Below are 27363 nucleotides of genomic sequence, written 5' to 3'. Positions count from 1 at the left end.
AACAATTATAACAACTATAAACTATAACAACTATAATAACTAAAATAACAATTATAAAAAGAAAAATATTTGTAACAAAACAAAAAATAGTAAAAAAAAATAAAAATAAAAAAAATAACTATAGATATAAAAAAAAAAAGTAAATAGGAGGAGGGAAGGGAGGATAAGGAGTGGTGATTGTAGAAGTGGGCGTAAGATAATCTTGATTGGTAGTAGCAGTAGCAACAGCAACAGTTCTAGTAGTGGTGGGTAATGTTTGAGAATATAATTAACACAAATTATTTGAAATGAAATGAAATACAGTCAATCAATCAATCAATCAATCAATCAATAAACAACATTAGAATAATGATAATTAAAAAAAAAGGGGGCGAGGGGCGGGGGTTGGAGTTGGATAAACATCATTTAATAATAGTAATACTTTGTGTGGTATAAGAAAACAAAAAACAAAAAACAAAAACAAAAACAAAAAAAAAAAAAGAAAGGTAATCAGTATAATAACATCCATTAATCAATTGTTGTTGATTATTTCTTTAACCTACCTCTTTCTTTTTTAATATTTAATATTCTTCAAATTGAGCATAAAGAGCAATTAAAACATTAACTCCACCAAGAACATAAGGTAAAGTACCTAAATTATTAGTTGCAAATGATTGATATAATCCAATATTCAATAAAGTTTTATTAAAAATGGCAGAAATAAAACATTCACAAGTAGCAAATTCAATCAATGCAAATTGACCAATGAAATAAAAGGTTAAAATTTTTGATAAAGCAAAAATAAATGGATCAAATGAATAAACTCTAAATAAATATTCATCATCTTCAATTTCAATAACTCTTGAAGTGAAATTTATAAAATAAGATACAATTGAAGGAATAATAATTGAAGTAATTGACCAAATTATAAATGTAATGATTGATTTATATTGGAAAATTGATGAAATTTCTAATGATGGCCAAGTAATTATTGATAAATAAGGAATATTATCATGGAAAATTTGATGAATTAAATTATTTTCATTCAATGGAACCACTCTAATAAATGTATAAATGAAAATTAATAATTCAACACCAATTTGTAAATAATTTAATGTAACGGTAGAACTTAATTGATCTCTTAATTTTTCACTTTGATTTAAATAAGTAATACCAACATTATCAGTAAATTCATAAAATTTTTCAATAAAAGTTTCTGATTGAGCAATTATTGGATCAACAACCCATTCTTTTAAATTCAATGGTGGTGGAGCTTCATAGTCTTTATCGTCTTCTTCTTCTTCTTCATCGTCCTCAGCTTCTTCTTCTTCTTCCTCTTCATCATCCTCATCCTCATCTTCTTCACCATCAATCTTAACAACTTCTACAATATCTTCATCTTCTTCATCATCATCATCATCTTCATCTTCTTCAGTTTGTAAGATTTTTTCAATATTATCTAATTCTTCAGGATGTTTCTCAACAAAATCATCAAGAATTTCTACCATTGCCTTTTTAGTGGTTTTCGATTTAACTGGAAGTTCAAGTTTAGTTAATAAATCGTGTAATTCTTCCTTGGTATAACTACGGAATGTCGATTTTTCTTGTTGACTCATGAGGATAAATTAATAGGGATCTTTTTTTTTTTAAATAATTTTTCCAAAATTCTTATAATTCTAATTCTAAAGAGAATAATTAAAATTTATCAGTTTATGGGTGTGTGACTGTGTATATATGTAGGGTGGTAGCAAAACAAAAAAAGGAGGGGGGGGGGCGGCAAGTAGTAGTAATTATTGTGGTGGTTGTTGATAGTTGCTTATTTTGTTGTTTTGAGTTTGTTTTGATTTTATTTTTTTTCTTCCTTGAAAGAGAAAAGAGAGAAAAGAGAGAAAAGAGAGAAAAGAGAGAAAAAAGAGAAGAAAGAGATTTCTATTATATAATGAAAAGGCGTGTAATGTTTCCCAAAAAAATAATGAACAACGAACAACAAACAACGAACAACGAAGAATTCATCTACCCACCCACCTACTTCTAACAAACAACCAATTAAAAGTCCCAAATTCTTTTCTTTCTTGGAATTGGAATTATAGGGTCATTCATATTCTTTTCATTTCAAAAATCTACAATTTAACATACTTTCACATTCCAGATCATTTAACTATTGATGTATTACATTACCGGCATTTTTTTGACATATTTTATTAGATATCTCGTTTTCAATAGTTGGCATGTAGACCCCCCCCCTCCCACGTTGGAAAAGTAATCAACTAATAATACTATTATACTAGCTATAAGCAGAACCTTACTAATTGACCCCGATAATACAAATTTATATTCTCTTCTTTTTAGCTCATCTAACAATTGATTGCTATTTGTCGAAATACATTACCGTAGATTCTACACTAATTTACACTGATGTTAAAAATCAACTCTTTTGCTTGTTCTATTTTCCAATAACAACAACAACAATGATGAGTTCATTATTCCACAAATACTATTTTTAACCACTACCACTTTAACCAATTAGCTCAATCAATCAATCAAATCAAATCAATCAATCAATCAAATCAAATCAATTTTTATTTGTTGTTGGGTAAATTTTATTTTTATTTTACGCGTTTATTCGTAATGTGTTTTGGTTTTAAATTAAATAGGAAACTAAAAAAAAAAAAAAATTGATAGATATCCTAAATTAGTAGAAGACATCTAAAAGGCAATGAATGAATGAGTGAATTGATGGTGGTGGTGGTGGTGGTGCCTCTCTCTCTCTTCTCTAAATTAGTTGGTAATTGTTTGTTTATATTTCAACTTAAAATAGACGACGAGAAATCAAGTAAATGACACAAAACTGGAAAAGACAAAATTGTAACAAATTTTGTCAAGTTTGTGTCACAAATCAAGTCACGTTATTTTTCTGTGATTGCCTTAAAAGAGAAAGGACACAAACAACATTACGACATTGTTAGGATTCACGACATTTAGATTTTGTATGCCTGTGTCTGTTAATTATGCCAATATTATGTAAGATATATAATTAGTAGGTAGATTTTATTATGGATTGATTATTGGTTTTACTTTCTCCGGATATTACTCACATTAACCATATAAATTGAAGATCTTCTTTCAAAAGTTATTGTTTACAAATGGTCCATAAACTACTACATCCCACTGCCCTTTTTTTTTTCCCCTTTTATTAGATGGTTTTAAATATGGCCTTTGCTAATAACTTGAAACAAGCTAAAAAAAGGGGGAGCGGCAGCAATTTCAAAAAAAAAATTAGAGGGATATCAATTAATAAATTACATAGAGCTTGTAGTAGTGGTATTACTTTGCTTTACTCTTTATTCATTATTTAATTCTATCAATTTGCAAGAATAAATTCTTTATTATAGTTTCTGCTTCTTACAAAATCAAAATTTGCAAATCAATCTCCTCCATCTTGCAGGAAAAAAAAAAGAGAATAAAAAGTCAGATCAAAAAACTTTGATTCCTTTTTACGAGGGAGGTTTTTTACAACACAAGATTTTAATTACATATAGTATTACTACAATATTTATGAAGATATAACATCAGTATTTATTCTTGTAACAACTATCCATACAAATACAATGTCAAACAGGCGATTACTACTACGAGGGATAACAAGATCTCATCGTAGTTTTGTCACATCGCTTCGAAGAAGACAACAACAACAACAACAACAACAACTGCTGCAGCAACTACAACAACAACACCCACTACAGCAATTTACTGAGGAACCAAGAGTAAATCAATTAGGTATACAGTACTTATCTAATGATCTTCATAAAAAGGTTTTCCCCACCACATCAACTAAGGATTATCTATCACCACAACATCCACAATTATTAGAAATATCTAAAAAACATTTACAAGAAAATGAATTATTAGGTAAAAAGACTCAAATAACTGAACCAATAACGATAAAGAATTTCCCCTCATTAGTAGGTAAATCAATGGATGAACATTTTAATAAGTTGGGACAAAAATCTTCTGATCCTTATTTAGCTATGGCCACAAATTTTTTAAAAAAAGAGCTACCTTGCAAACCTCCCAAATCACAATGGAAATTTCAATCTGGTTGGACAAGATACACTAAAGATGGTAACCCTCCAGAGCAAGTTCCATATCCACTAGAAGATACATTGGTATTTGATGTTGAAGTAATGTATAAAATTTCTAATTATCCGGTAATGGCGACTTGTGCATCTAACGAAGCATGGTATAGTTGGGTCTCTCCAGCGTTACTTGATTGGGAAAAACAAAAAAATAACAGCATTACTACCGATCAAATAGATTGGAACCATTTGATACCAATGAATTGTGCCAAAAAACCAAAAGTTATTATTGGATATAATGTAAGTTATGATCGTGCAAGAATTTTGGAAGAGTATAATATTAAACAAACCAAAGCATTTTATCTCGATGGGATGTCGTTACATGTGGCTACTAGCGGCATTTGTTCAAGACAAAGACCCAAATGGGCTAAATACAACAAAGTTAAGAAATTATCCCAAGAAGATGTTGATGAGATTGAAGGGACAATGGAAGAGGAAGAGGAAGAAGAAGGGGAAATGAGCCAGGAATTAGGCCAATTATCCAGTGAATCCAATGATGTATCAGATTATGCTAAATTATTGAGTGATGGATTTCAAGTTGCAGTAGAACTTGAAGTTGCTGACGATCCCTGGTTATTGATGGGAGCACCTAATTCATTAGCCAATGTTGCCAGATTTCATTGTAATATTCATTTGGATAAAACCGATAGAGATTATTTTGCTACTGAAGATCCTAATTTGGTTATTGACAATTTCCCAAAATTAATGGATTATTGTGCTAAAGATGTTGATGCAACTTTTGAAGTCACTAAAAAACTATTCCCAGTGTTTATACAAAGAATACCACATCCAGTATCATTTGCTGCATTGAGACTTTTAGGAACTTTGATTTTACCAACAACAACTAAATGGCCTAAATATATTGAGGCAGCAGAATCCTTGTACGAATCAAATCGACAGGAAGTCGCTACCACTTTACAACAATTAGCCAATGATTTAGTTGCCCATATCCAAAACAAGAAGCAAGTTAAACCTGATTATGAAAATGATCCTTGGTTGAGTCAATTGAATTGGAAATTAAAAGAAACAAGACTTAAGAAAGATGGAACACCATATAAAAAAACTGCTTATATGACGGGGTACCCTGAATGGTATCGTGAATTATTCAAAACATCTAAAGGTGAAGAAATGAATTTGACTTTGAAAACAAGAATCACTCCGTTATTGCTTCGATTAAAATGGGAGGGACATCCATTATTTTGGGTTGATTCACAAGGATGGTGTTTCAAAGTACCATTTGATGATGATAATGAGATTGCTCGATTGACTGAGAAAAAATATGTTCAACCAAAACTAACTGAAGAAGAATTAATGGAAACTAGAGATGCATTATTGACAAAGGGGAAATCATATGTTTTATTCAAAGTGCCACATCCAAATGGCCCATCACTGAGATGTACTCATATTTTATCAAAACTATACGTGAGAAATTTTGAAGATGGCACACTCACTTCAGAATATGATTATGCAACAAAGATTTTAAATTTAAATAATGAGGCATCATATTGGTTAGGAAATCGTAACCGAATCAAAGATCAATTTGTTGTTTATAACCAACAGGGGAAAAATAAATTTTTTGACACAATAAAGAAAAGTAAAGAACATTCATCTATGGGGATAATCATTCCTAATTTAGCCACTATGGGGACAATTACTCGACGTGCCACAGAAAACACTTGGCTTACCGCATCCAATGCCAAAAAGAATCGAATTGGATCGGAATTAAAATCATTGGTCGAAGCACCTAAAGGTTATTGTTTTGTTGGTGCTGATGTTGATTCTGAAGAATTATGGATTGCATCATTAGTTGGTGATTCAATGCTACAAATTCATGGAGGTACCGCTTTAGGGTGGATGACATTAGAAGGAGAAAAATCTCAAAAAACTGATTTACATTCCAAAACGGCTAGTATATTGGGGATTTCTCGTAATGATGCTAAAGTTTTCAATTATGGAAGAATCTATGGAGCTGGAGTCAAATTTGCTACGAGATTATTAAAACAATTCAATGCTAATATAACTGATGAAGAAGCAGATAAAGTTGCTCGACAATTATATGATAGTACTAAAGGTCGTACTGCAGTATCCAAATATTTACCACTGAGAATATATTATGGAGGCACAGAATCAATCATGTTTAATGCATTAGAAGCCATTGCACAACAAGAAGAACCGAAAACTCCTGTGTTAGGTGCTAGTATTACTGATGCTTTGAATGTTAAAAATTTAAATACCAACCAGTATATGACATCACGAGTTAATTGGACTATTCAAAGTTCTGGAGTTGATTATTTGCATTTATTAATTATTTCTATGGAATATTTAATTGAGAAATATGGAATTGATGCAAGGTTGGCCATTACAGTTCATGATGAATTACGATATTTGGTTAAAGAAACCGATAAATACAAGGCAGCACTATTATTACAAATTAGTAATATATGGACTAGAGCCATGTTTTGTGAACAATTAGGTATTAAAGAAGTACCACAATCTTGTGCCTTTTTCAGTGAAGTTGATATTGATCATGTATTGAGAAAAGAAGTTTCTATGGATTGTGTCACACCATCTAATCCTACACCAATACCATTGGGTGAATCATTGAATATTGGCCAATTATTACTGAAATGTCAACATGGAGATATATTAGCTGATAAGAATACTAAACCATTGACATTAAGAACCACGAAATATAGTCCTCGACAACCGATTATTAATCAATTAGATAAGAATTTGACTATTGCGGAGAAAATTGCTAAAATTGAACTACAAACATCAATTGATAAAGATGAATGGAAAAAAAATTTATACAATTTAGCCAAAGTTTCACGTAATAAACAAAATGGGAAAAATAATTCAACCGAGAAGCCTCAACGAGTAATAAAAAGAAAACCTATTGTTGAATATGATTTACAAGAAGATAATAACAAGAAAAGAGAAATAAAGTATAAGAAAGATCCACCAAAGTCAAAAATTGCAACTACCACCACTACCACCACCACAAAAAAGGCCAGCTCTAACAATTCGAAAACTAAATCCAATGTAAAAGTTGACGAGTCCAAAAGTGCAATGACTATTTTGGATTTGAAAACTGATCAACAACGCCCTACTTATAACAATCGAAAAATAGTTTATATCGGAAACCCCCAAAGCAAATTGAATTCAATTAGAAAGTCTACTAGTGGATCCACAACAACAACAATAGCAACACCACCATCACCACCAATTACAACCAGTAACAATCGTCAACCGAGTTTTTTACAACAACAACGTCATTTCAAAACTAGTACAAGATTAGAATCGTTGGTCAATAAAGATTATTCATCACGACCGAGAAATTATTATCTTATATCAGAACAGAAATTAATGGTTTCTACTGATTTATCTAATATGATGATGGAAAGCATTGAATCAAAGCGACGACGACGACGACAACGACAACAACAACGACAACAACAATCAAAAATAGGTGATGAAGATAATTTTTATGATTGAGAAGTTATATCCTAAACCATTTCGATAGTGAAATTAAAAACAAAATATTATTATTATTATTATTTACATATTTGGCATATTAAATATATTCATCATTATGATTGAATATTCAATGCCTATTTACATGAGGGAGAGGGAGAGAGAGAGATATCCGAGATCCTTTTTCAAAAACTCCCTAATCATTTATTTTTCGTTGATAATTGGTGTATAATTGTTAAATTTCCTTTGAATACACCATTAAGTTGATAAAATTTTTATATTTTTCTTCTATTTCAAACCCTTCCTTCCTTTCTTGTATTATTATTATTAGATTTTTTTTTTAATTGATTGTGTTATTATTATTATTATTATTATTATTATTATTATTATTATTATTAAATACCAATCATTAAACTATAGAAACGAAGAAAACAAAAAAAAAGGTTATTTTATAAACGATATCCTTCAAAATTTGTATATATATGTATGTATTTATGTTTAGATAAGTTTGTGAAAATTATGATTCTTATATATATTTTTTTTTTTGCAACAATTGATGCTTGCTTATATGGCTTTATCATGTAACGTTAGTATCAACTGGTGATGGATGACGTGTTTAGGAGATGTATCAATTTATCTAAATTGCAACAAGAAAAAAATATCACAATTTGATAAAAACCAATTCAAGTAAGACAAGATATGTGATGTACGTTTAATTTGTCGGAATTTGTATTTGGGAGTGGGTGTCTAACTTTTGCAAGAAACTAAGAAGGAAAAAACCACCATTAATTCAATTTCATGAGTTTGGTTTTTTATTTTTTATTTTATTTTTTTCAGGCACGAGAACAGGATCCCAGAATTTGTGATATCTAAGATAATAGCCATAGATACATACATAACCAGTTGATTAGGATTTGAAGACTGACAATAGTCGATTATCTTCTTTGACATCTGTGAATGTGTCCGTTTTCGTTTTTCATTTTTCGTTTTCGTTGTTGTTTTGTTAGCCTCGGAAAATTCAACATCTGGTTTCTTTACATTTTTTTTGATTCCGTCTTTGTGATATTTTATTATCCATCTTTGGTAAACCCGGTCAAATCGACAAATTGACACAAAGAGAGATTCATTTGAGGGATTTTTTTTTGTTTTTCCATCTCTTCCAATGTTCAAGATTTTTTTTTTCCATAGCGACTAATAAGAGAAAAGAAGATACAGATAATGATGTCTTCGTCTGTTGCTGCTGCTGCTGCTGCTGCTCATTCATCCAATTGAAGGGTCACAGTAAGTTGTCAATGTGTAGTTTAGATCAACACAATTTTTCTTTTCTTTTCTTTTTTGAATAAACTTTATGCAGTTTCTTGTGAAGTGGCCAAGAGGGAAGAGCTACAGTAAGAAATAAAACAATAAGCCAATAATATAATCAGCTTAAAATTGAAAATAAGATGTGTGGTAAATAAATCGAATGTGATTACTTCAAATACATACATTATCAACAACAACAAAGTGAAATAAAGTCAAGTACGTTTGTATGAAAAAAAAAAAAAAAAACTTTAATCAATTTCATAATCTTTCCACTGATACATAGATAGATAATGAAAAACCAACTAGTAAGCAAGTCTACCGAATTATCCGCTTAAAACAAGATGCTAATAGTTAAAGAAAGAATTTCTTTTTTCTTTTTTTTTTTTCATTATCAACAATAACAACGGCATCAAATAAAGCCTTTCCTTCTCAATTCTAACCGTCTTTGACCGGTAATAACTAATTCGCTTTAGTACTTTATAAATTTTTCGCTGTGATTAAAAGAACCTAAACATATTTTTGCAAAATCCGAATGATTAAAGCGACTGGTGTTGGTAGTGTAGTGCACGTGAGGACACGGAACTGAGCAAGAGGGGGGGAGAAGAAGAAGAAAATGGGGCGGCATTAAACAGGCAGTAGAGGCAGAATAGGCAACAGTTAGCGCGGTCGCCGGAAAATAAGCCAACCAACCAACCAAACCAACCAACCAGACCACAAACGTAAAAAGAAAAAAAAAAATCTCTCATTCCCAAAAAAACTAGACCACAAGATTCGCTGGCTGATGGGTAGTGCTGGTGCGATTGTGTAAGCCATGTGCATTTATATCCGATGATAATCTACAGACAACAGCAACAGCCATTATTGGATAAAGTTAATATCACGAGGTAATTATCGTAATTAATCCCAATAATAAAGTTATACTACAATACTCATTGCCGTTAACTTGTTGATGTATATGTAGCACTTGCCAACATGTATTCAACAATAATAATAATGATGATACTGTTAGAAGTACGAATTGGGGAGGAGAGGGGGGCACGAAAAAGAGGGGAGAAAATTTCCGTTTTATCCTCTACACCCTTCTACTTCTACCCTTCTTTATAACCGACTAAAACACTACACTTGTATCTCCATTTCTTTTGTTGTCTAATTTAATTATCTATAATTTATTTACATTTTGCCGCTTTAACAGAAATAATCAACAAGCACGTCCAATAGATTGTGGTTTTAGGTATTGTTATTATTGGTCTATAAATTTTAGATTAGCTTGTCAAAAATTGTGTACGTACAATTGTGCCCATCTTTTTAATTTTAAAAACCTTGTTTTGTGTTATAAAGTTACGTAATAAGTGTAAATCTAAACATTGGAGGATGGAAGGAAGAACAATTCTCTTTTTTTTTTTTTAACAACTGACAGAAGTCATAATATATGGTATTATTAAAAAAGTAAGAACAATTGTTATTAATAATATAATTCTAAAGTTTCAAGAAGAAGAGAAGTCATGTGCTATGATAAGAAGTCTATAATATTACTTTAATATTAACCAAGAGAATGGGTCGTAAAATATAAAATTAATTGTTTTCATTTTCAATCAATTGAGGTAATTTATTTTTTTAGTTCACATGTGCACGACTCGATTAGAAAAAAATTTTTTTTGTTTTTGCTTTTTTGCTTTTTGTTTTTTGGTTTTGCTTTCAATTTGTTCGCTCCGGAATGAAATGCAAAATTACTTTTAGAAGAAGTTTGAAAGTAAGCAACGGGAAAACACACACAATTGAAAAAACAATATTTAAGGGGAATAAATTCACCACCTTCAAAAAATTCTTCCTTTCTTTCTTTCTTTCTTTCTTCTTCCCTTCTTTCTTTTCTTCTTTCTTTTCCTTTTCTTCTTTCAATTGAAATATTTCAAATCAATAATTCCAATAATAAATACCAAACCATAATGTTACCACCAGGTGTTATTTTAGTCTTTTGTTTGATTTTCGTTGCTTTCTTGCTTGTTTCTGGTGTTTTCATCCAAAAGAAACTTAAAGCTAGAAAAGCTCAACAAAGATTTTAAAAAGACAATTAAATAGCAATTGATAATGCTATTCCAAAGTCTAGATAGTTTTATCATAAGTTAACTATCCTATTTTTTTTAATTTTATTTTATTTTTTATTACCATTTTTTTTTTAAATCTTACAAAATCTACTTTTTTTTTTAAAGAAATATTATTGTCTATTATTGTTTTATATTATGGGGACTATATTTTTAATCTTGTCAAGGAGGGACAGGAATCATTGAATTTACGATTTGGTTTTTTCATTAACCGTTTTTGTTTTTAATAATTCACATTTAACAACACCACTAGTATTACTACTACTACACATGCATCTGCTTTTTTAAATATGTTAACAATATGATATCAAAAAAGGACGGTAATTTAGAAATTGGGGAATTTCTTGTATTACAATATAACGTTTTTTTTTTCATTTATCTAATATTGGAATTTTTTTTTTTGTTTTTGAAATTGTACTTAATAATAATGATATTTATTAGGATGAATTTTTTTTTATATATGACTATTATTGGGGAATAATTGTCAATCCTTGTTTTTTTTTTTTTATTTGCCATATTCAAAATACATTAAATCAATTGTTAATCTCATGGATTAATTTCAACCACAAACTATTACTTTCTACAAGAAAGAGAAAGAAATTTATCACTACACATTTGTCGCCATGTTTTCTTTTTTGTTTTTTGAAAGTTTAACAATTTGTTGTATTAATTGGAGGAAGAAAATGATTGGGGAATCATTTTTCTTGTTTTTTCAATTTCATTTTGTTGTTTTTGAATTTCTAACTGGCTGACAAACCAATATACTATCAATCTTATTCTATTTTTTTTGATATTTAATATATCCGTTGTGTTTATTTTCAATTTATTGTTTTTTTTGTTTATTTTTCTATTAATTATGTTTTTTTTTTTTACCTTATTGTTTTTAATAAATTAATAAATATACAAAAAAAAGAGGATTCTACTCGCCAAAAAACTTGTTAAATTTAATATTTGTAGATTAGGTAATGTAATGGTTAAAGGAATGGTTCAATTGAATTGTCAGGTGATATAGAGATAAGGATAGGATTTTGAAGTGCATGAGCGGGAAGTGGAAGAGGGGGGGGGGAACGATAAATTCTTGTGCTGGTAGCAAATGCTGGTGCAGGGAGCGAAACGAAAAAAAATACTTTGAGTGGCTGGAACGTTGTAAAACCAAACAACAAAAAACGTTTTTTATCAAGTAATCGTTGTTGTGAACATCTATTTCTCTTCCAACCAATCATTGTATAATTTTCCAATTATTATTACTTATTGTTATTGATAATAATTATTTATCTATGTACAGTAAAGGACAAGTTTCAAAAATCATATGAAACTTGAGAATAATAATAATAATAATATTACAATAGAGTCGGATCTTAGCTTTGTTATATGCATATATGACGAATGATAACAATTCGTTGGATTACCACCGATACTTAATATTCCAACTTGAAAACCACCATCCTTGTTGGACATCTCTCAGATGAGAAAAATCTTCTATTTTTTTTTTTAGTTTTCGTTATTTAGTTTGAATTTAGATTCAATTTAATTGGTCGAAACCAAAAGACGTTATTTTTGTGCAATTTAAGTTACCATTGAAGAAGATAATTTCTATACTCTTCTATTTATAAAGTACTCAAATAGCAACATATTCAAATTGATAGTAGTAGTAGTGGTACATTAGTAGTAGTTTTATTCCCGGATTTATTTGTATATCCTGATGGCACTGAGATTTATCGGAGCCATAGTTGTGTGTACTAATTACAAAAAAAATTGAGAGTCGTTGTTGTTCCCGGGTCTCATCGCATTATCTTATTCTGCCCTTCATCTTATAATCGGCCCGACTTCATCAACATAATTTTATTACCGAAACTCATATTCTGAAATTTGTTTTCGGCAATTAAATGGAAACCAAGAGTTATATGTATAACAGTTTACTTTATTCTATAAAGTTACATCTATTCATTAAACTCTCTCTCATTCTCGCTCCTTTTTAATCCGAGTCACCATCTTCTATCCAATACGATTGAATCATTCCAATCACTGCTAATCCACTCATTATCCACCAAATCAACCACCCAATTTGATACTTTTCACCCAAACTCATCAAATAACCAAATATCATTGGTCCACAAAATCTCGATAAGGAAACAATCGACATGCTTGCACTATTCACATAGGCACGATGTTCTTTTACTGCGGCTCGATGATTTAAAATCGTAACTTGAGGCATTCCCGTACTACTAGCCAATGTTTTCAAACTCGTTAATGAATAAAGTAAAATTGGTGTAGTCCAATTAGGAAACCAATCGTTATATTGATGTAATGTGAATATTGTCAAGGGGATAATTAAATAAATTAAAGGGAAAATCGATACACTCAATCTATATCCACCAATTGTACCTAATTTAGAATCTATTAATGGGAATAATACCAAGACAATTAACATCCCCATAATCCCCGTTGAGGAAAATAATGTTCCAATATAATTTGTATCTAATTCCATACCTCCAACAATTTGAAATGGAAATTTTAAAGATTTTGGTTGAAATCTTGATGCTAGAAAGATCGGTAAGAATTCATTATAAGCTACACTATGTAATGATATAATGAAATTCCCAGTAATTACACCAATTACTTTTGGTGTAAATGCAATTGAAGAAGGTTTGGACAACGGCTGTTGTTGTGGAGGAGGAGCAGGTAATGGGATAGATTCTGGATCAGCTTCAGGAAATACATCTTCACCTTCAATTTCCTGTAATAACGCTGTTGTTTCACCAACATTGTCACCAAAATTGTTATGTGAAATTGGGTGGTGATAGTTTCTATTATGCCATGGTCTGGATGGAGTTGAAATCCCAACTTTACTTAATAACCAATCACCTAAATCAACACCATAATCTCGACGATATTTATGAATTTCATGGGTTTCTTCTAAAAATAATATCCCACAACCTAAACTAAACCAAAGTATCAATGCCACAACAATATTTGGTAAAGCATAAGGAAATCTATCAAGAAATTGTTGATAAATTTGATAAATATCCCAATCATCCACCACCTGGTAAATATTTTTATCTTCTTTCTCTTCATATGGTGATTTTTCTTTTGGTTTAGTCAAATAAGTTGAACCACCAATTGCCGGACCTATAATTGCCCCAAAATTGAATAATAAAGGCATAGTCAGAAATGCCAAAGGTTGATGACGTTTCTCTACAGCAATTTCTCCAATCATAGTTCTTAACACAGCAACATTACCATTTAAAACCCCGGCTAAACAACGAGCAATTAATGCCCAATAATAATTCCTCGCAAATCCAAATAATAATAATGATATTGATGTGCCTAATAATCCAATGATTAAAATCAATTTCCGACCTAATTTTTCTGACATGGTCCCCCAATGTATAGCAAATAAAAATTGACAAATGGCAAATGATGATGCAATATAACCGGAATATTGTGATATATCTTCTTCTTTAATGGCAATATGGAAATCTCGAATCATGAAATATATATACGGGAAAATTGAGGTGAATGCTAATGGTTCAGCAAATCGAATTATACAAATTATAATCATTTGTCGAATTGGGAAATCATTTAATGATTCTTTATATGATGATGGTAGAACCATTGCATGTACAGGTGTTATTGAAGAAAAGGAAAGATGTATTTTTTTTTTTAAAGATTGTTAGAAATAGATGTAGATACACCAAGAAGAAAAAATCAAACAAATCTGGGGTTATGCCTTCTTTTATATGAATTACACAATAAGATCATTATTATTGATAATATCTAATTATCGCATATCTCAATATTGTCTTATCAAAATTATTATAACCGTTTCTCTTTTTTTGGGCACACGTTTTATTTTCATTACAACATTATCATATAGAAACAAGAAAAAAAATCAAACCCAACTCAAATTCGTCTTCAAGAAAAGAAAGTTAAAAATTATATCTTTATCGTCTTCCTCTTAGCGTCTTACATGAAGAACTTCTTTTCACTTTGTTGGACATTTTATATATTGGTCGGTTTTGTGAGTCATGTTTTTTTTTGGTTCCCCAATTATGCTGCAAGTCACGTGTACAAGAAAGTGTGACACGCCGCACGCCCGATATTGTAGAATTTACAGTAGACTATTAAGATAAGCTCATCCAGTCACACCAAAAAGTTTTGCATCCTATTTGTTTTAAATTGATATCAAAGGTCAATTCCCTAGCAAACAGTGATAATCAATAATTTATAATAATATGTCTTTATTTTTAATCTAAACTGTAAACTGTAAACTGTAAACTGTAAACTGTAAACTAACTACAACTTCCACTTAGATGTCTAGACCAATGGTTTACCAATGACTTGTTTTTCAGATTCATCATAAGAATTATAACCATAGTTGTAGTACTTATAAAATTCTTCACGATCATAATGATTCAATGGTTTACCCAATTTCAATTTTTCCACTAAATCAGGATTGGAAGTGAAAAATCTTGCAAACCCCACAATAGTACGATCATTATCTAAATCATGAAGTAAAGTTTTAAATTCTGGGGCATCATAAGTATAATTACCAGCACGAACAAAATTTCCTTTCCAATATTTATAAGCAAATTCATTACTACGACCTTTTTGATCTTCTAACGAAGCATCAAAAATCCCAATAACACGAGGTTCAATAAGTGAAACATAAGCTAATTGTTGACCATTATCAGCACGTTGTTGTAATTGTTGTAAAATATATGAATGGATTTCTTCACCTTCAATTTCCATACCTAAAAATGATGACCATGGTGCTAAACGAACAGCCAATTTTTCAGCACCAACTATACCAATCAATTTATCAATAATTCTTAATAATAAACGTGCACGATTTTCAATACTACCACCATATTTATCGGTTCTCTTATTGGAAGCTGGGTTCAAAAATTGATCTAAGAAATAACCCGGGGCACTATGAACTTCAATATAATCAAATCCTGCTTCAATGGCACGTTTAGCAGCATTCGGATATTCAACTTCAACAATATGATCGATTTCCTTTTCTGTCAATTCCCTCAATTCATTACCAACAGATTTGGCCAATTTCTCACTTTCTTCATCCCAATAAACTGCTGATGGACCAATAAGGGGTAATCCAGCATCTTTCAAATCTTTGGGGTTTGCAACTCTACCTAAATACCATAATTGCATTGAACTGAAACTTCCATTAGCATGAATTTCATCATTGATTTTCTTCCAAGCTTTGGTTTGAGCATCATTATAAATTCCAGGAACATGTAAATCCATACCACCTTGTTCAGAAGTGAAAGTTGCCTCAGTGATGATCAAAGTACCTGGATATTGAGAATGAGTTTTATAATATTCTAATTGTAAATCACTTGGAGTATGATTTTTGGCAGCTCTGAATCTGGTGGTTGGGGCATGAGCAACACGATGGGGTAAAATATTTTTACCAACTTTAATTGGTTGGAATAATTTCGTTGATCCTAAGGGGGCAATTTCAATTTGTTTAGTACCGGCCGGGACAACAAATGAGTTAGTTGATTCGACAGTCATGATTTGTACGTAATAATTAAAGCTTTATATTGATGATATGTGTAGTAATAGTTTATTGATTTTTGATTTTTTAACTGCTCCTGAGCTGGTAGGGCCATAGTGGTTATTTATAATTTGACAGATTCTTCAAGAGGGTCCTGGCTTGTTTAACTCACATGATATGATTTCTATTTGAAACATCAACTATGAAGATGGTAAAGTACTACTTGAGACGTCTTGATTTGTAAGCATGAAAAAAACTTGAGACATCACAAGGCGGGAATCTCTAACATGTCTATCAATCACAAACGAGGAACATTTCAATTCGGAAACAATCGCCGAATTGATTACAAATATTTTTTCCGAAAAATAATCCTTCTATAAAAACTATAGAATACTTCGGATGTTTTTGCCGTACGAATTGCTTCGGCGTTTCTTTTCTCGGCAAATTTCATCAAATCCAATATTCATCATTACGTTTATTTTTTTGAAGGATTATCAGCCATGCACAACTGTGAGTTGTGTGTATGTGTGTGTGTGTATGTGGCACAGCTTGAATTTTAATGAGGCAGTTTCGGAGATCAATTCGGGCTTTGCTGACAAATTATGCATACAAAAAAAATGAATCAACCAAATCGTGGTCAAATAAACAATTGACTGCAAAAGTAACTACCATAAGCCAATCACCTATTTGAGACTTTACAACAAGTTGATCAGTCTTGAATATGATTACTTTGATTTCAAACTTACAGTTGGTAGCAGTTTGAAGCTTGCCGTCATGTGACCTTTTCCACGTGACCAGCAAAATATTTGTCAACCATTAGTTTTTTACAGATTCACGTTGTTGACTTGCCACTGGAAAACTACTCAACCTTATGGTCAACAACTTTACAAAGTTAATGTCACTTGTAAATATTAAGTCGTCTATTGAAATTAATAATTGCCCATTGAGTAATCTTCTTTGTTCAGTTTTGTACTTGTAATTAAAACTGGATCGACAAGCAAAAAAGAAGGGACAGAATTTAACAAAGAGAAGAAGACACAAAAGAAACATAGACTAGGGGGTATATAGCCAAGAGGTTTGAGACTGTGGAAGGTAACACGAGGAACTTTAAAACAATAGCAGTGTACATTTAGGTACATGTCGATTGAAAAAGCTTGTTGTGATAGACTGGTTCTTGAACTTTTTGTTTTATACTTACTATCACTAAAATGAAAGATGGTTCTAATATGATGATAATTACTCAAATGGGAATACAACCTAATAATACGATGGGTTTGTTAATCATCTATATAATTTACACCTCTCTATCTAACTCTAATCTGATACAGAACTTTCTTCTACATTTCCCTATTCAGAATTTCTGACAATTTTTTTTTTCTCTTCCCCCCTTTTTTTTTTCCACTTACCCCTCTTTCTTTCCTTATTTTCAACTTAGTCAACCAAACGTTTTTTGCACCCAAAAAAAAAAACCACCACACTATGGACACCACCACCTGATCCTTTGACTATTTTGGTCATTTACATGGTTAGTAGCAAATAAAATTAAATCGACAAAAAGAATGTCTGCGGTTAATACGTGTTTGTTGACTAGCATTAGCAAAAATAAATTAATTTGCTTGCCTATAGAATATTATTGATTATACGATAAAATGTATTGCACCTCCTATTGTTTGTCTGTAGTAGATATTATATTTTGACTCTTGTTTAGTAAATGTCAAAGTGGGGGCAATGGCAATAGTACGGAGTTTTTGTTTCTGAATTAAAAATCAACAACTTCACAATATGACTTTTTTACACTTTTCGTACTAATAGTTAAAGAACTCTATCTAATCAAAACTATCAACAACAAACAATATTGCATTAGTTATATACATGGTGAAGGGAACACATCAACATAAAAACAATCACTTAGCTCTAAGCTCCTCAATTAGCAGAGCAAGCTGTATTTATGGGGGAAAAAGAGTTTAAATGAAGACGATCATCACTACTTTCCATATCTGTAACAATAAGAAGCGGGAGTGGAATGAAGAGAGAGGGGAAGCAAAACAATGCAAAGAATACTCAAATGGATTGAACAATTCGCTTAATACTTAATGCCCAATGGTAGTAATATCAACCACCACTATTGTTATGATATGTACAAAGATTGCGATTTTCTACAAAACAAAAAAAATGATAAAACCGAATTATGATAACTAATGACACTATAGTAATACTAAGCCCCACAAGTTGTTAATATTCTTAGTAGAAGCAATAGATAGATTTGGTGTATAGTTGCCACCAATACAAGAAGACTTTATCAAAAATTTTACAATTGAACTTTATAGGATTAGTTGAATTTGGGTTTGTCGAGTGTGGTTTATTAAGTTGGCACTTTACACATCAAGTTCCGTGTTTCTGTATAGCCTTCTATTCTATTGTCCTTGTTATTTTCAATTATTCTAATTTTGGTGTTGTTGTTTGTGTTCGTAATTACACGCAATCAACAACCTTAAACACAGTATATATTGTATGTTCTACATAATTGGAGAAATACGTCAGATATATTTTCTTTGTTGATGGGTTTTGTTAGTGTCAGTAAGATTTCTTTTTCATCTTATAGATTGGATGGTTGGAAGACTTGTCCTTTAGAAATCCTGAATCATGATTGGAACACTTTGTTGAAATATTTACCCCACCCGGAGATCCTTTTTCCCCTTTTAGATATCGTGGGTTAGCTCCCTTCTCCCCCCCTTTTTTTTTGTTTCTACCTTCATTTTGTGTTTGTGCATAACTTTTTAAAAATTGGTTGCTAAACCATCAAGCGGGGAAGTTCAACCCTAAAAACTCAAAATTGTTATTTTAATTCAAGTCGGTCAGTCAATTCTTCTTTTTGTGATGAGTCAATGTCCGGGACGGTAGAAACTTTACCTAAATAAGGTTAATTTGTTTGTCAGTAAAATTTCGGAGTAGTAAATACATATTTATTATTATGATGGAATTATAATATCCAGACACAAATTTACGTTTTGTTGAGTTTTGATATTCAGACATTAACACAATCACTCACTCACTCACTCACTGAGTTTTTTTTTTTAGTTGGGAATATTTGCAAAAAAATCAAAATGTATATATGAATCATCATTTCACTGGAAGTTTTTTTTTTCTTCTTTATTTAAAATGTTATATGAATTGTTCAATTCATTTTCCTAACCTCTTCAACTGTGTTTATTAGTTCATTTCATTGAACTATCTGCTTTTCAGTACTTAATTCCTTTTTTTTTTTTGTTCGTTCTCACCAACAAACTGATTGGTTCCCCCACCTCACTCCCCGCCCATCAATTGAATTTCCCCGCGGTGCCATTGAATTGAGATTCGAGAAGAATTACAACAATTTCGACTCCATTTAACAGTAAGACCAGCACCTTTCACATTATCATTTTGGTCTTGAATAATTTTGATATAAAGATTATACTATAGAATTTATTTGGTTAATTGGTTAGGTCAGTGGTTGTCTACAATTTTGAACGTCTAAAATTCATTCCTTATCAATTGTGTCTCACCCCTTTTTATCTTCCATAAATATTGTTTGTCCATCTTCAACTCAACATCCACAATCATCCTTTAATCCACTATGGCTGCACAAAAGAAATACATTTGTGCCTTTTGTGCTAGGGCTTTTACTCGATCAGAACATAAACAACGACATGAAAGATCACATACCAATGAGAAACCATTCCATTGTTTACATTGTACTAGTTCATTTGTAAGAAGAGACTTGTTACAACGACATTGTCGAACTGTTCACCACACTAACCTAAACCCTAGTACGTTGCCATCCAACAAGTCTTTGAAAAATCCAACCACAAACCCTCTTGATTTATCAAATAACGAAGGTACAACAACAACAACTAAAACAGGCAACAGGAAAAACAACAGCAACAAAAACGGTGCTAAGAATGACAAAAGTACAAACCCGAACCCTGCTGTAAGCAATGATGATAACCGGTCAAGTGTTGGTGACATAACTACTCAGCTTCCGTTTCAAGTTCAGTTCAATACTCAACTTCCATATCAGCAACAGCAGCAGCAGCAACAACAACAACAATATCCAATACTTCAAAACCAGGGTATACCTATGAAGCAATCATTTTCTATGGAAAGCGATCAACATTCATTGACTACTTTTGATTCTCCCACCTCTTCTTTAGGTGTTTCAATGACACCTAGTGGCAGTACCAACAGTGAGATAGTTCTCCAACAACAACAACAGACCACCAAACGGAGGAAACGGTCTCAAGAGAATAACAGCAACAACAATACTAAATTAATTGCTAAAGAACTCAATCATGATTTAGTCCATCTACTTTCCATTACCAAAAAGTTAACTACTTTATTACAGCATTACGATAATGTCAAAGTGAACATTACTGACTCATTTCTCATTGGATATGTTCATATACAGCAACAAGCTAAAAATTTCACCATATTTGAAAAAATATTGAAAGATTTGGTATACTATTTGAATACATATCATATCAATAATCTACAACAACAAAATCAATTCCCACCAAGTCAACAACAGAATCATTACACTATAAATCATTTTAAGATTGGTATAAGTTACTGTGTAATCGCTCTTGGATTTTTAATCGATCATAAACCCAATAGGGCTATTCAATTTTTCAAAAAATCATGGAATTTGTTAATCAAAACATTAATTCCTCAATATAACAGCAACAACAATTTATTAGACCAGATTGAGATTTTGTATAATTTATTCTTGTTATGTTATATCTATTTACAATTTAATCTAGAAACATTTGACATCAATGAGAAACAACATGAACATCATAGTTATGAACAAGGAGACGAGCACGAAGATCATCATCAAGAGCAAGTGTATATCAATAATCAAGTTATACTAAATTACCTCAACGATATAAGTTTTATTATTGCTTCCAATTTGAAAGATGTGGCAACTAACAACTTGATTGATCACAATTTAAATTTATTTTGGAATATTTATATATTGTTGTCCAGTTATATAACAAAAGAGCCACCAAAAATTCATCAAATATTACTAAATAAAAACTTGAAACAGAATGACACTTTAGTTTCTTTGATGCAAAAATTTAGTAAATCATTTATTAATATGGATATGGATGATGAACAATTGAAATTGGTTGTTGTTGCAGCTTTGAATAACGAATTGAAACTTTATTTTAATGATACTGTTGATGAGTTTGAACCCGAGAATAGTAAGAATAAAAGAAAATTCATTTATGATAACAGAAATGTTTTGCATAATGCTATTATATTAATCAACAAATCTATAAATTTCTACAACCCTTCAGCTAGTTTGGTTAATGATGCCAAAATGTTTGAATTGAAATTATTTGAATTGTTTAAAAAGAATTTAATTATAAACAGTCCAATGAAATATCATGAATTGTTTAATAATTATATTTTCATTCCACAACACTATTACCATTGGCAATTATTAACATTGACTTTAAAAGAAATTAATCAAAATAATGTGATTTTTAACCAAATTCATTCAATATTAACTACAACAACAGGGTCAAATGTTTGTTTTAGTTTTATTGATTTTGAAAATTTGCTTAAGAATTCATTTTTAAATTACAAAGCTAATCCAATTGTTATTAATAACAATTTGTTGATAATTTCGTATCCAATAATTATCTTGAGTAATTATTTAAACCTTGATAATTTAATGACATCAATGGGACAAATGAATCAATTACAATTCATCAATTTAAACATTTTTATAATAGAATGGTATTTGATTATGATGAAAGTTTTGATAATTATATGGGATGATACATTGATTGATTTTGAAGATAATTATATCTTGCAAACTTTGATGTATATTTTGTTGGATAATAAATCATGTTTATTGAAAAGATTAAATATCGATACATCAAAACTTGAATACGATGTAAATTGTGAACGATTATCATTTAATCAAAAATGGTTTTGGATTATTAAATTAAAATTTGATTCTATATTTGAAAATTGGATGAATTTTTTGAAAAATAAAAATAATAATGTAACAAATAATAGTAATGTTACAAATACCAGTACTACAGGTATCACTAACACCAACCATAATCATAATGATAGTTATCTTCACCACTTTAATGTTAATGTGTCTAATTTCAAATTTAATTTAAACAAGTACTTGAATGAATATTTTGTCACTGGAGATTTTAAATTTAGAGAACAACTTGATCAAAATGACCCAGATCAATTCCAAGGTTCAATGAGTATGGATGAGGAACCAGATTTCACTACTGCCATGCAAACATCACAAACAATCAATTCATTTATGCCAATCCATAACCACAATAGTCGCAATCAAGTCTATCAGCAACATAATCAAGATACACCAATGACTAGTCGTAGAGATAGTACTAACATCAATGAAAACAATATTGCACAGACATCTAGTTTCATTTCCAACTCAAATTACCAAGGCAGCAATAGCAATAATATGATCAATTATAACGAGTTTCAAGATCGTAATTATAAACGATCAAGCTCAATTACATTAGGGATCTTGGCACAGACCGTAGSYKRAAAATAGCAACATTTCCAGTAATGGCATTGTCTCTCCACAGTTAAATTCACAAACTTCAACAGCAACTTCTACTACTAATGGTAATGTGTCCACTTCTGTAAAGGCACCAAGACTGTATTCACAACCACAAACATTACCATTTTTGTATCAATCAATGCAACCACATCAACAATCTCAACCACCTCTTTCACAACAACAACAACAACAACAACATCATCATCGTCAAACACACAGACATAGACATAGTCAGCCATCAATGATGCAACAGAGTACATCTCACGAAGGGTTTTCTCAACCGCCTGCACCACCACATTTACAACAACATCATCAATCATTAAATGGAAATGGGAATATCGGTAGTACAGATAATGGAGTACATAATTCAACCTATAGTAGTTACTCGGTGTATCCTCCACCACCACCAATTTTATCTTCAATGAGCAATACTAATGGTCATACAAATCTGACAGCAGCCACCACCACCACCACAACAACAACAACAACAGATTCCATAGTTCAAGGTGCAACAGGGATGACCACCTCTGCAGCACATGAACCTAATAAAGCTGATGTGTTATTACCCCCAATAAGACATTAAAAAGAGAATTTGTTTATTTGTTGATAGGTAATGATAAATTATATAATATATATATTTATATCCAAACGTGTAATAAGAAATTGTACAAATAAAATAGAAATGATAAACTACACAAATAGGGGGAGACACACACATAAATGAATTAAGTTTTTGCAACGATTTCAAGAGTCCAATCAGTAGTTATAATTGGATTTTTGTCATCACCAACATAATACCATGAAGTACAATAATAAAATCCTCTAGAAAATCTAGAACTTGGAGTTTCATCAATTGGAAATTCTTTAGAATAAGTCACAACCTGTTCTTCCTCAGCTTCTTCTTGTTCTTCTTCTTGTTCTTCTTCTTCCTTCTTAATGCCCTCTTTTTCAATCTTGGGAGATGGTTCATAATTACCAATTTCCAATTCTCTAGTTCTCATAGTAATACCATGTTTTTTCACAACTTGTTTATAACGAACATTATTATATGGTTTATTTTTCACTTGAAAATATAATGTGAATTGATATTGAACTCCATTAGGAATTACAATATGAATTTTTTCAGCATCTTTAACTGGTACTTCAATAGGTTTGTTATTATTCCTTTCATTTTTACCATCATTGGTAGTAGTGGTGATGTTGTTGTTATCGTTAACTATTGATACGGTTAATTTTATGATTTGAAAATCAGGATGAGTTACAATTGTCATGGCCAAATATAAATATAAATGGAGATTTGAATTGATGATTTCTTGATTGGAAAATAAAGAAAAAAAAAAAAAATTTGTCTATATTAATCAACAAATAATAAAGGAAAATTTGTAGTAATTTTATATACTTGAAATGAAAGTAACATGAATGAATTAAATTGGTTGTGGTTTGCTTAATTTGTAATTATCCCAAATAGATTGAATTGTTTTTGATTCTTTCTTTTTTTTTAAACAAAAGGAACTGTAACAAACTTAATCACCCTATTCAATAAAACCATGATCGTATCATTCTCTCTTCTTTATTGTTTCTTTTCAATGAATAAAGCCTAAGGATAACCAAGTGAAGTGGTGAAGAAGCAACATCTACTTAGTTGAAGAAAAAGAAAAGAAAACAAAAAAAACGTTGATAACATCAGGATAGCTAACTGATATACTGCCAATTCTTGAAAAAAAAAACCATACGACATTAATATAATTATGATTGAAAAGAAACTCAATTATTCAAGTATAGTTACTTTTCTTTCTAAAATGTTGAAAAAAGAACTGAAAAACACCAATGCATAATCATGCATGTCTATGCAAAAAAAAACCTAATGTTTCTCCAATATGTCTGTCGATACTCTATTCTTTTCTTTTAATTTTTATTTCTTTGTGATCTTACAATTTTGATGATTCTAAAAGTATATCTTGATGCAGTGATTTTAAATTCCAAAGATTAATTAACCCTTCAAGATTTATTTGGGTTGTATCTTGATTACACAATATCATATAATAACAATATTCAATGATTTGTATTGGTAAAATAAATGAAAATGATGGAACTTTTTCAAATCTATCAACTTTACCCTTACCATTATTGTTGAATGGTAATGGTAGTTTAACATTGGCATTAGAACAAATCAAACCAATGAATTCATTAGTTTGTTGTTTGAATAATCCACCCCCACTACTGCCATTCCAACAATTACTTGAACTAATCAACATACAATTCATAACTTGTTTCAAATTTTGTTGAATTGATAGTTTTATTATTTGATTGATTATCCCATTTGATTTGATTGGTTCTTCTTGAATATTGTCTGATGATCCAGTATAAATTAATCCATAACTTGAAGAATATACTGCATCTCCTTGATTATATTGATGACAAATTTTCACTGGTCTTGATTTACTGGTGATCGGTTTATCAAGGAATATAAATGCTAAATCAATCCCTGATATGGGTATAATTATTTTATCTTTTTTACCAAGTGTGAATAAAGAAGTTGTTTGTGGTTTCACAACACATTGTCCATTATTGATATCATCCATATATGGTTGAATGACATGTTGGTTTGTTATTAGGACATTATTTTGAAACAAAACTGAGGATCCCCATGTATTATTACCTCTAGAGTCTGTTATCAATAATGGGATCACATAGTCTCCACTACTTTCCAAGCTTGAACTGATAGTTGTTGGCGGAGTCACTGATGAATACGCTAGGGAAGTAGAAAGCGATGGTTTATGAGAATTCGTGGGAATTGGCAACCCTATTAATTCGACAACTTTTTCAATAGGGACAATAATAGTGAGATCTCCATCACCATTGAGTTTTCTTAGATTACCAAACACTAATCCAATTATTTTCTCGTTAGGCTTTGTCATTACAATTCCTCCATGAATATCATCTAAATATTTCAAATCGCTTAGCCAATAATAATGGAAATTTTTAACTATAGTGGTATCCTTTGTAAATAATTTCCCAATAATATTACTTTGACATTTGAATTTTTTAAACAAAAACGAATTAGTAAGAATAAATGGCTGACATATAATATTGATTTCATCACCAACATTTGTACCTTCATCAATATCAAATTGGCTCATTGTGGTGATATTTGAAATATCAATATTAATGCATCGTATTTTTATTAAACTCACTTTTTGTTGCTGTGATGATGATGATGATGATGTATGGTTAAATGAATCAAATGGGAAAACATTGAATCCAGAAATTTTATCAAATGGTAAATTATATACTTTATCCAATTTACCTCTATGCCATATCACTTGATCAGGTATTTGATCAGTTCCCAGGATATAATTTTCACTGATGAGTATTTGAAATTTTGATAAATCGGGAAGATGATTTATTGTTAAGAAGAATTCATCAATAATTGAATTAAGATCGTTGGCATTTTTTGATGATTTTTCAGGTTTAATAACTAAATGGATACCTGAACTAGCAAAAGTTTCAGTCTTATTTTGATATCGTATAATAACAGGGTTGTATTCAAATCTCATTATGCGGGGGGGGGGGGRGGGGTTTAGGGTGAAATTTAGGTCGTTGATAAAACCCTCCTATAGGTTTCTTATCTCAATGTTGGCTTTGATGTATTTTTCTTCTTCCAGTCCAATGTAACAAAATCGGAACCAGGACTAGATCCGAGGGTCGTGTGAAGAGTCGCGCTTGCGGATGTTCCGAAATTGCATATGATAGAAAATGGACAAACAAGATGTAGAGGAGTCAAGACTTGTTTGTTGGTTATTGATTTGGGTACATCAATGAAAAAGTTGTTGATCATATAGTATTGTTTCAGGTACAGTTTGTTTTTATTGTAATCGAGTCAAAGTCTTCAGAGTCTATTCTTGACATTTTGTATCTAGATTTCGAAGACTTGAGTTAGGAAATCTTAGTGAAAAGTTCAATTCTCTATTTGAGTAAACTATTTACCTTTTAATATATAGGCATATACTGTTTTATCCATGACTTTATCCTCCCGAGAACACATTTTTGCAGCAAATTTCAATAATCAACTTCATGTAAATACACACAACTTCTTTAAAAACGAGTCGTGCAAAACGCATCAAAAAATAATTGACAAATCTCTTTTTTATTTTTTGGTTGACGTGGATCTTTTTTTTTTTTTTATTTTTCAACCATTTGGTGAAATATCATCTACCTACTTACTTACCTTTCAAACGGGCCCCACCTAAAATA

At 30.7% G+C, this 27363-nt stretch overlaps 9 protein-coding genes and 1 non-coding gene across 10 annotated transcripts; 5 read left to right on the top strand and 5 right to left on the bottom strand. All coding sequences in view use genetic code 12, as the record gives it.

Annotated features, from left to right (window-relative positions):
* Positions 1-560: 560 nt before the first annotated feature.
* CAALFM_C601560WA (uncharacterized protein) lies at positions 561-1595 on the bottom strand (the record flags this gene model as incomplete). The annotated part of the gene is made up of 1 exon (XM_711644.1): positions 561-1595. One exon carries the CDS (start codon positions 1593-1595, stop codon positions 561-563), a length of 1035 nt encoding a protein of 344 aa, XP_716737.1.
* A 1992-nt stretch (positions 1596-3587) lies between these two features.
* CAALFM_C601550CA (DNA-directed DNA polymerase gamma) lies at positions 3588-7275 on the top strand (the record flags this gene model as incomplete). Its single annotated transcript, XM_711645.2, has 1 exon — positions 3588-7275. A coding segment is annotated over one exon (3688 nt), but the record flags the coding sequence as incomplete, so codon positions are not given.
* Positions 7276-10774: 3499 nt separating this feature from the next.
* On the top strand, positions 10775-10836 carry CAALFM_C601540CA. Its single transcript, XR_002086415.1, has one exon. It is a non-coding gene; the product is annotated as an uncharacterized ncRNA (small nucleolar RNA).
* CAALFM_C601530CA (proteolipid ATPase) lies at positions 10835-10951 on the top strand (the record flags this gene model as incomplete). Its single annotated transcript, XM_019475453.1, has 1 exon — positions 10835-10951. One exon carries the CDS (start codon positions 10835-10837, stop codon positions 10949-10951), a length of 117 nt encoding a protein of 38 aa, XP_019330998.1.
* A 2014-nt stretch (positions 10952-12965) lies between these two features.
* On the bottom strand, positions 12966-14606 carry CAALFM_C601520WA (uncharacterized protein; the record flags this gene model as incomplete). The annotated part of the gene is made up of 1 exon (XM_711646.2): positions 12966-14606. One exon carries the CDS (start codon positions 14604-14606, stop codon positions 12966-12968), a length of 1641 nt encoding a protein of 546 aa, XP_716739.1.
* Positions 14607-15307: 701 nt separating this feature from the next.
* Positions 15308-16528, bottom strand: OYE23 (Oye23p; the record flags this gene model as incomplete). The annotated part of the gene is made up of 1 exon (XM_711647.1): positions 15308-16528. The coding sequence occupies one exon, from the start codon at positions 16526-16528 to the stop codon at positions 15308-15310; it is 1221 nt and encodes a 406-aa protein (XP_716740.1).
* Positions 16529-20124: 3596 nt separating this feature from the next.
* On the top strand, positions 20125-23090 carry TRY5 (Try5p; the record flags this gene model as incomplete). The annotated part of the gene is made up of 1 exon (XM_711648.2): positions 20125-23090. A coding segment is annotated over one exon (2966 nt), but the record flags the coding sequence as incomplete, so codon positions are not given.
* Positions 23091-23248: 158 nt separating this feature from the next.
* Positions 23249-23692, top strand: CAALFM_C601490CA (uncharacterized protein; the record flags this gene model as incomplete). Its single annotated transcript, XM_711649.2, has 1 exon — positions 23249-23692. The coding sequence occupies one exon, from the start codon at positions 23249-23251 to the stop codon at positions 23690-23692; it is 444 nt and encodes a 147-aa protein (XP_716742.2).
* Positions 23693-23834: 142 nt separating this feature from the next.
* On the bottom strand, positions 23835-24380 carry CAALFM_C601480WA (uncharacterized protein; the record flags this gene model as incomplete). The annotated part of the gene is made up of 1 exon (XM_711650.2): positions 23835-24380. The coding sequence occupies one exon, from the start codon at positions 24378-24380 to the stop codon at positions 23835-23837; it is 546 nt and encodes a 181-aa protein (XP_716743.1).
* Positions 24381-25037: 657 nt separating this feature from the next.
* On the bottom strand, positions 25038-26666 carry CAALFM_C601470WA (uncharacterized protein; the record flags this gene model as incomplete). The annotated part of the gene is made up of 1 exon (XM_711651.2): positions 25038-26666. One exon carries the CDS (start codon positions 26664-26666, stop codon positions 25038-25040), a length of 1629 nt encoding a protein of 542 aa, XP_716744.2.
* Between the last annotated feature and the right edge of the window lie 697 nt (positions 26667-27363).

This window comes from Candida albicans, chromosome 6 (assembly GCF_000182965.3).
Source record: "Candida albicans SC5314 chromosome 6, complete sequence".
NCBI classification, from domain to species: domain Eukaryota; kingdom Fungi; phylum Ascomycota; class Pichiomycetes; order Serinales; family Debaryomycetaceae; genus Candida; species Candida albicans.
Note: the sequence above shows the minus strand (reverse complement) of the source record. Positions and strands in the feature narration are given on the sequence as shown.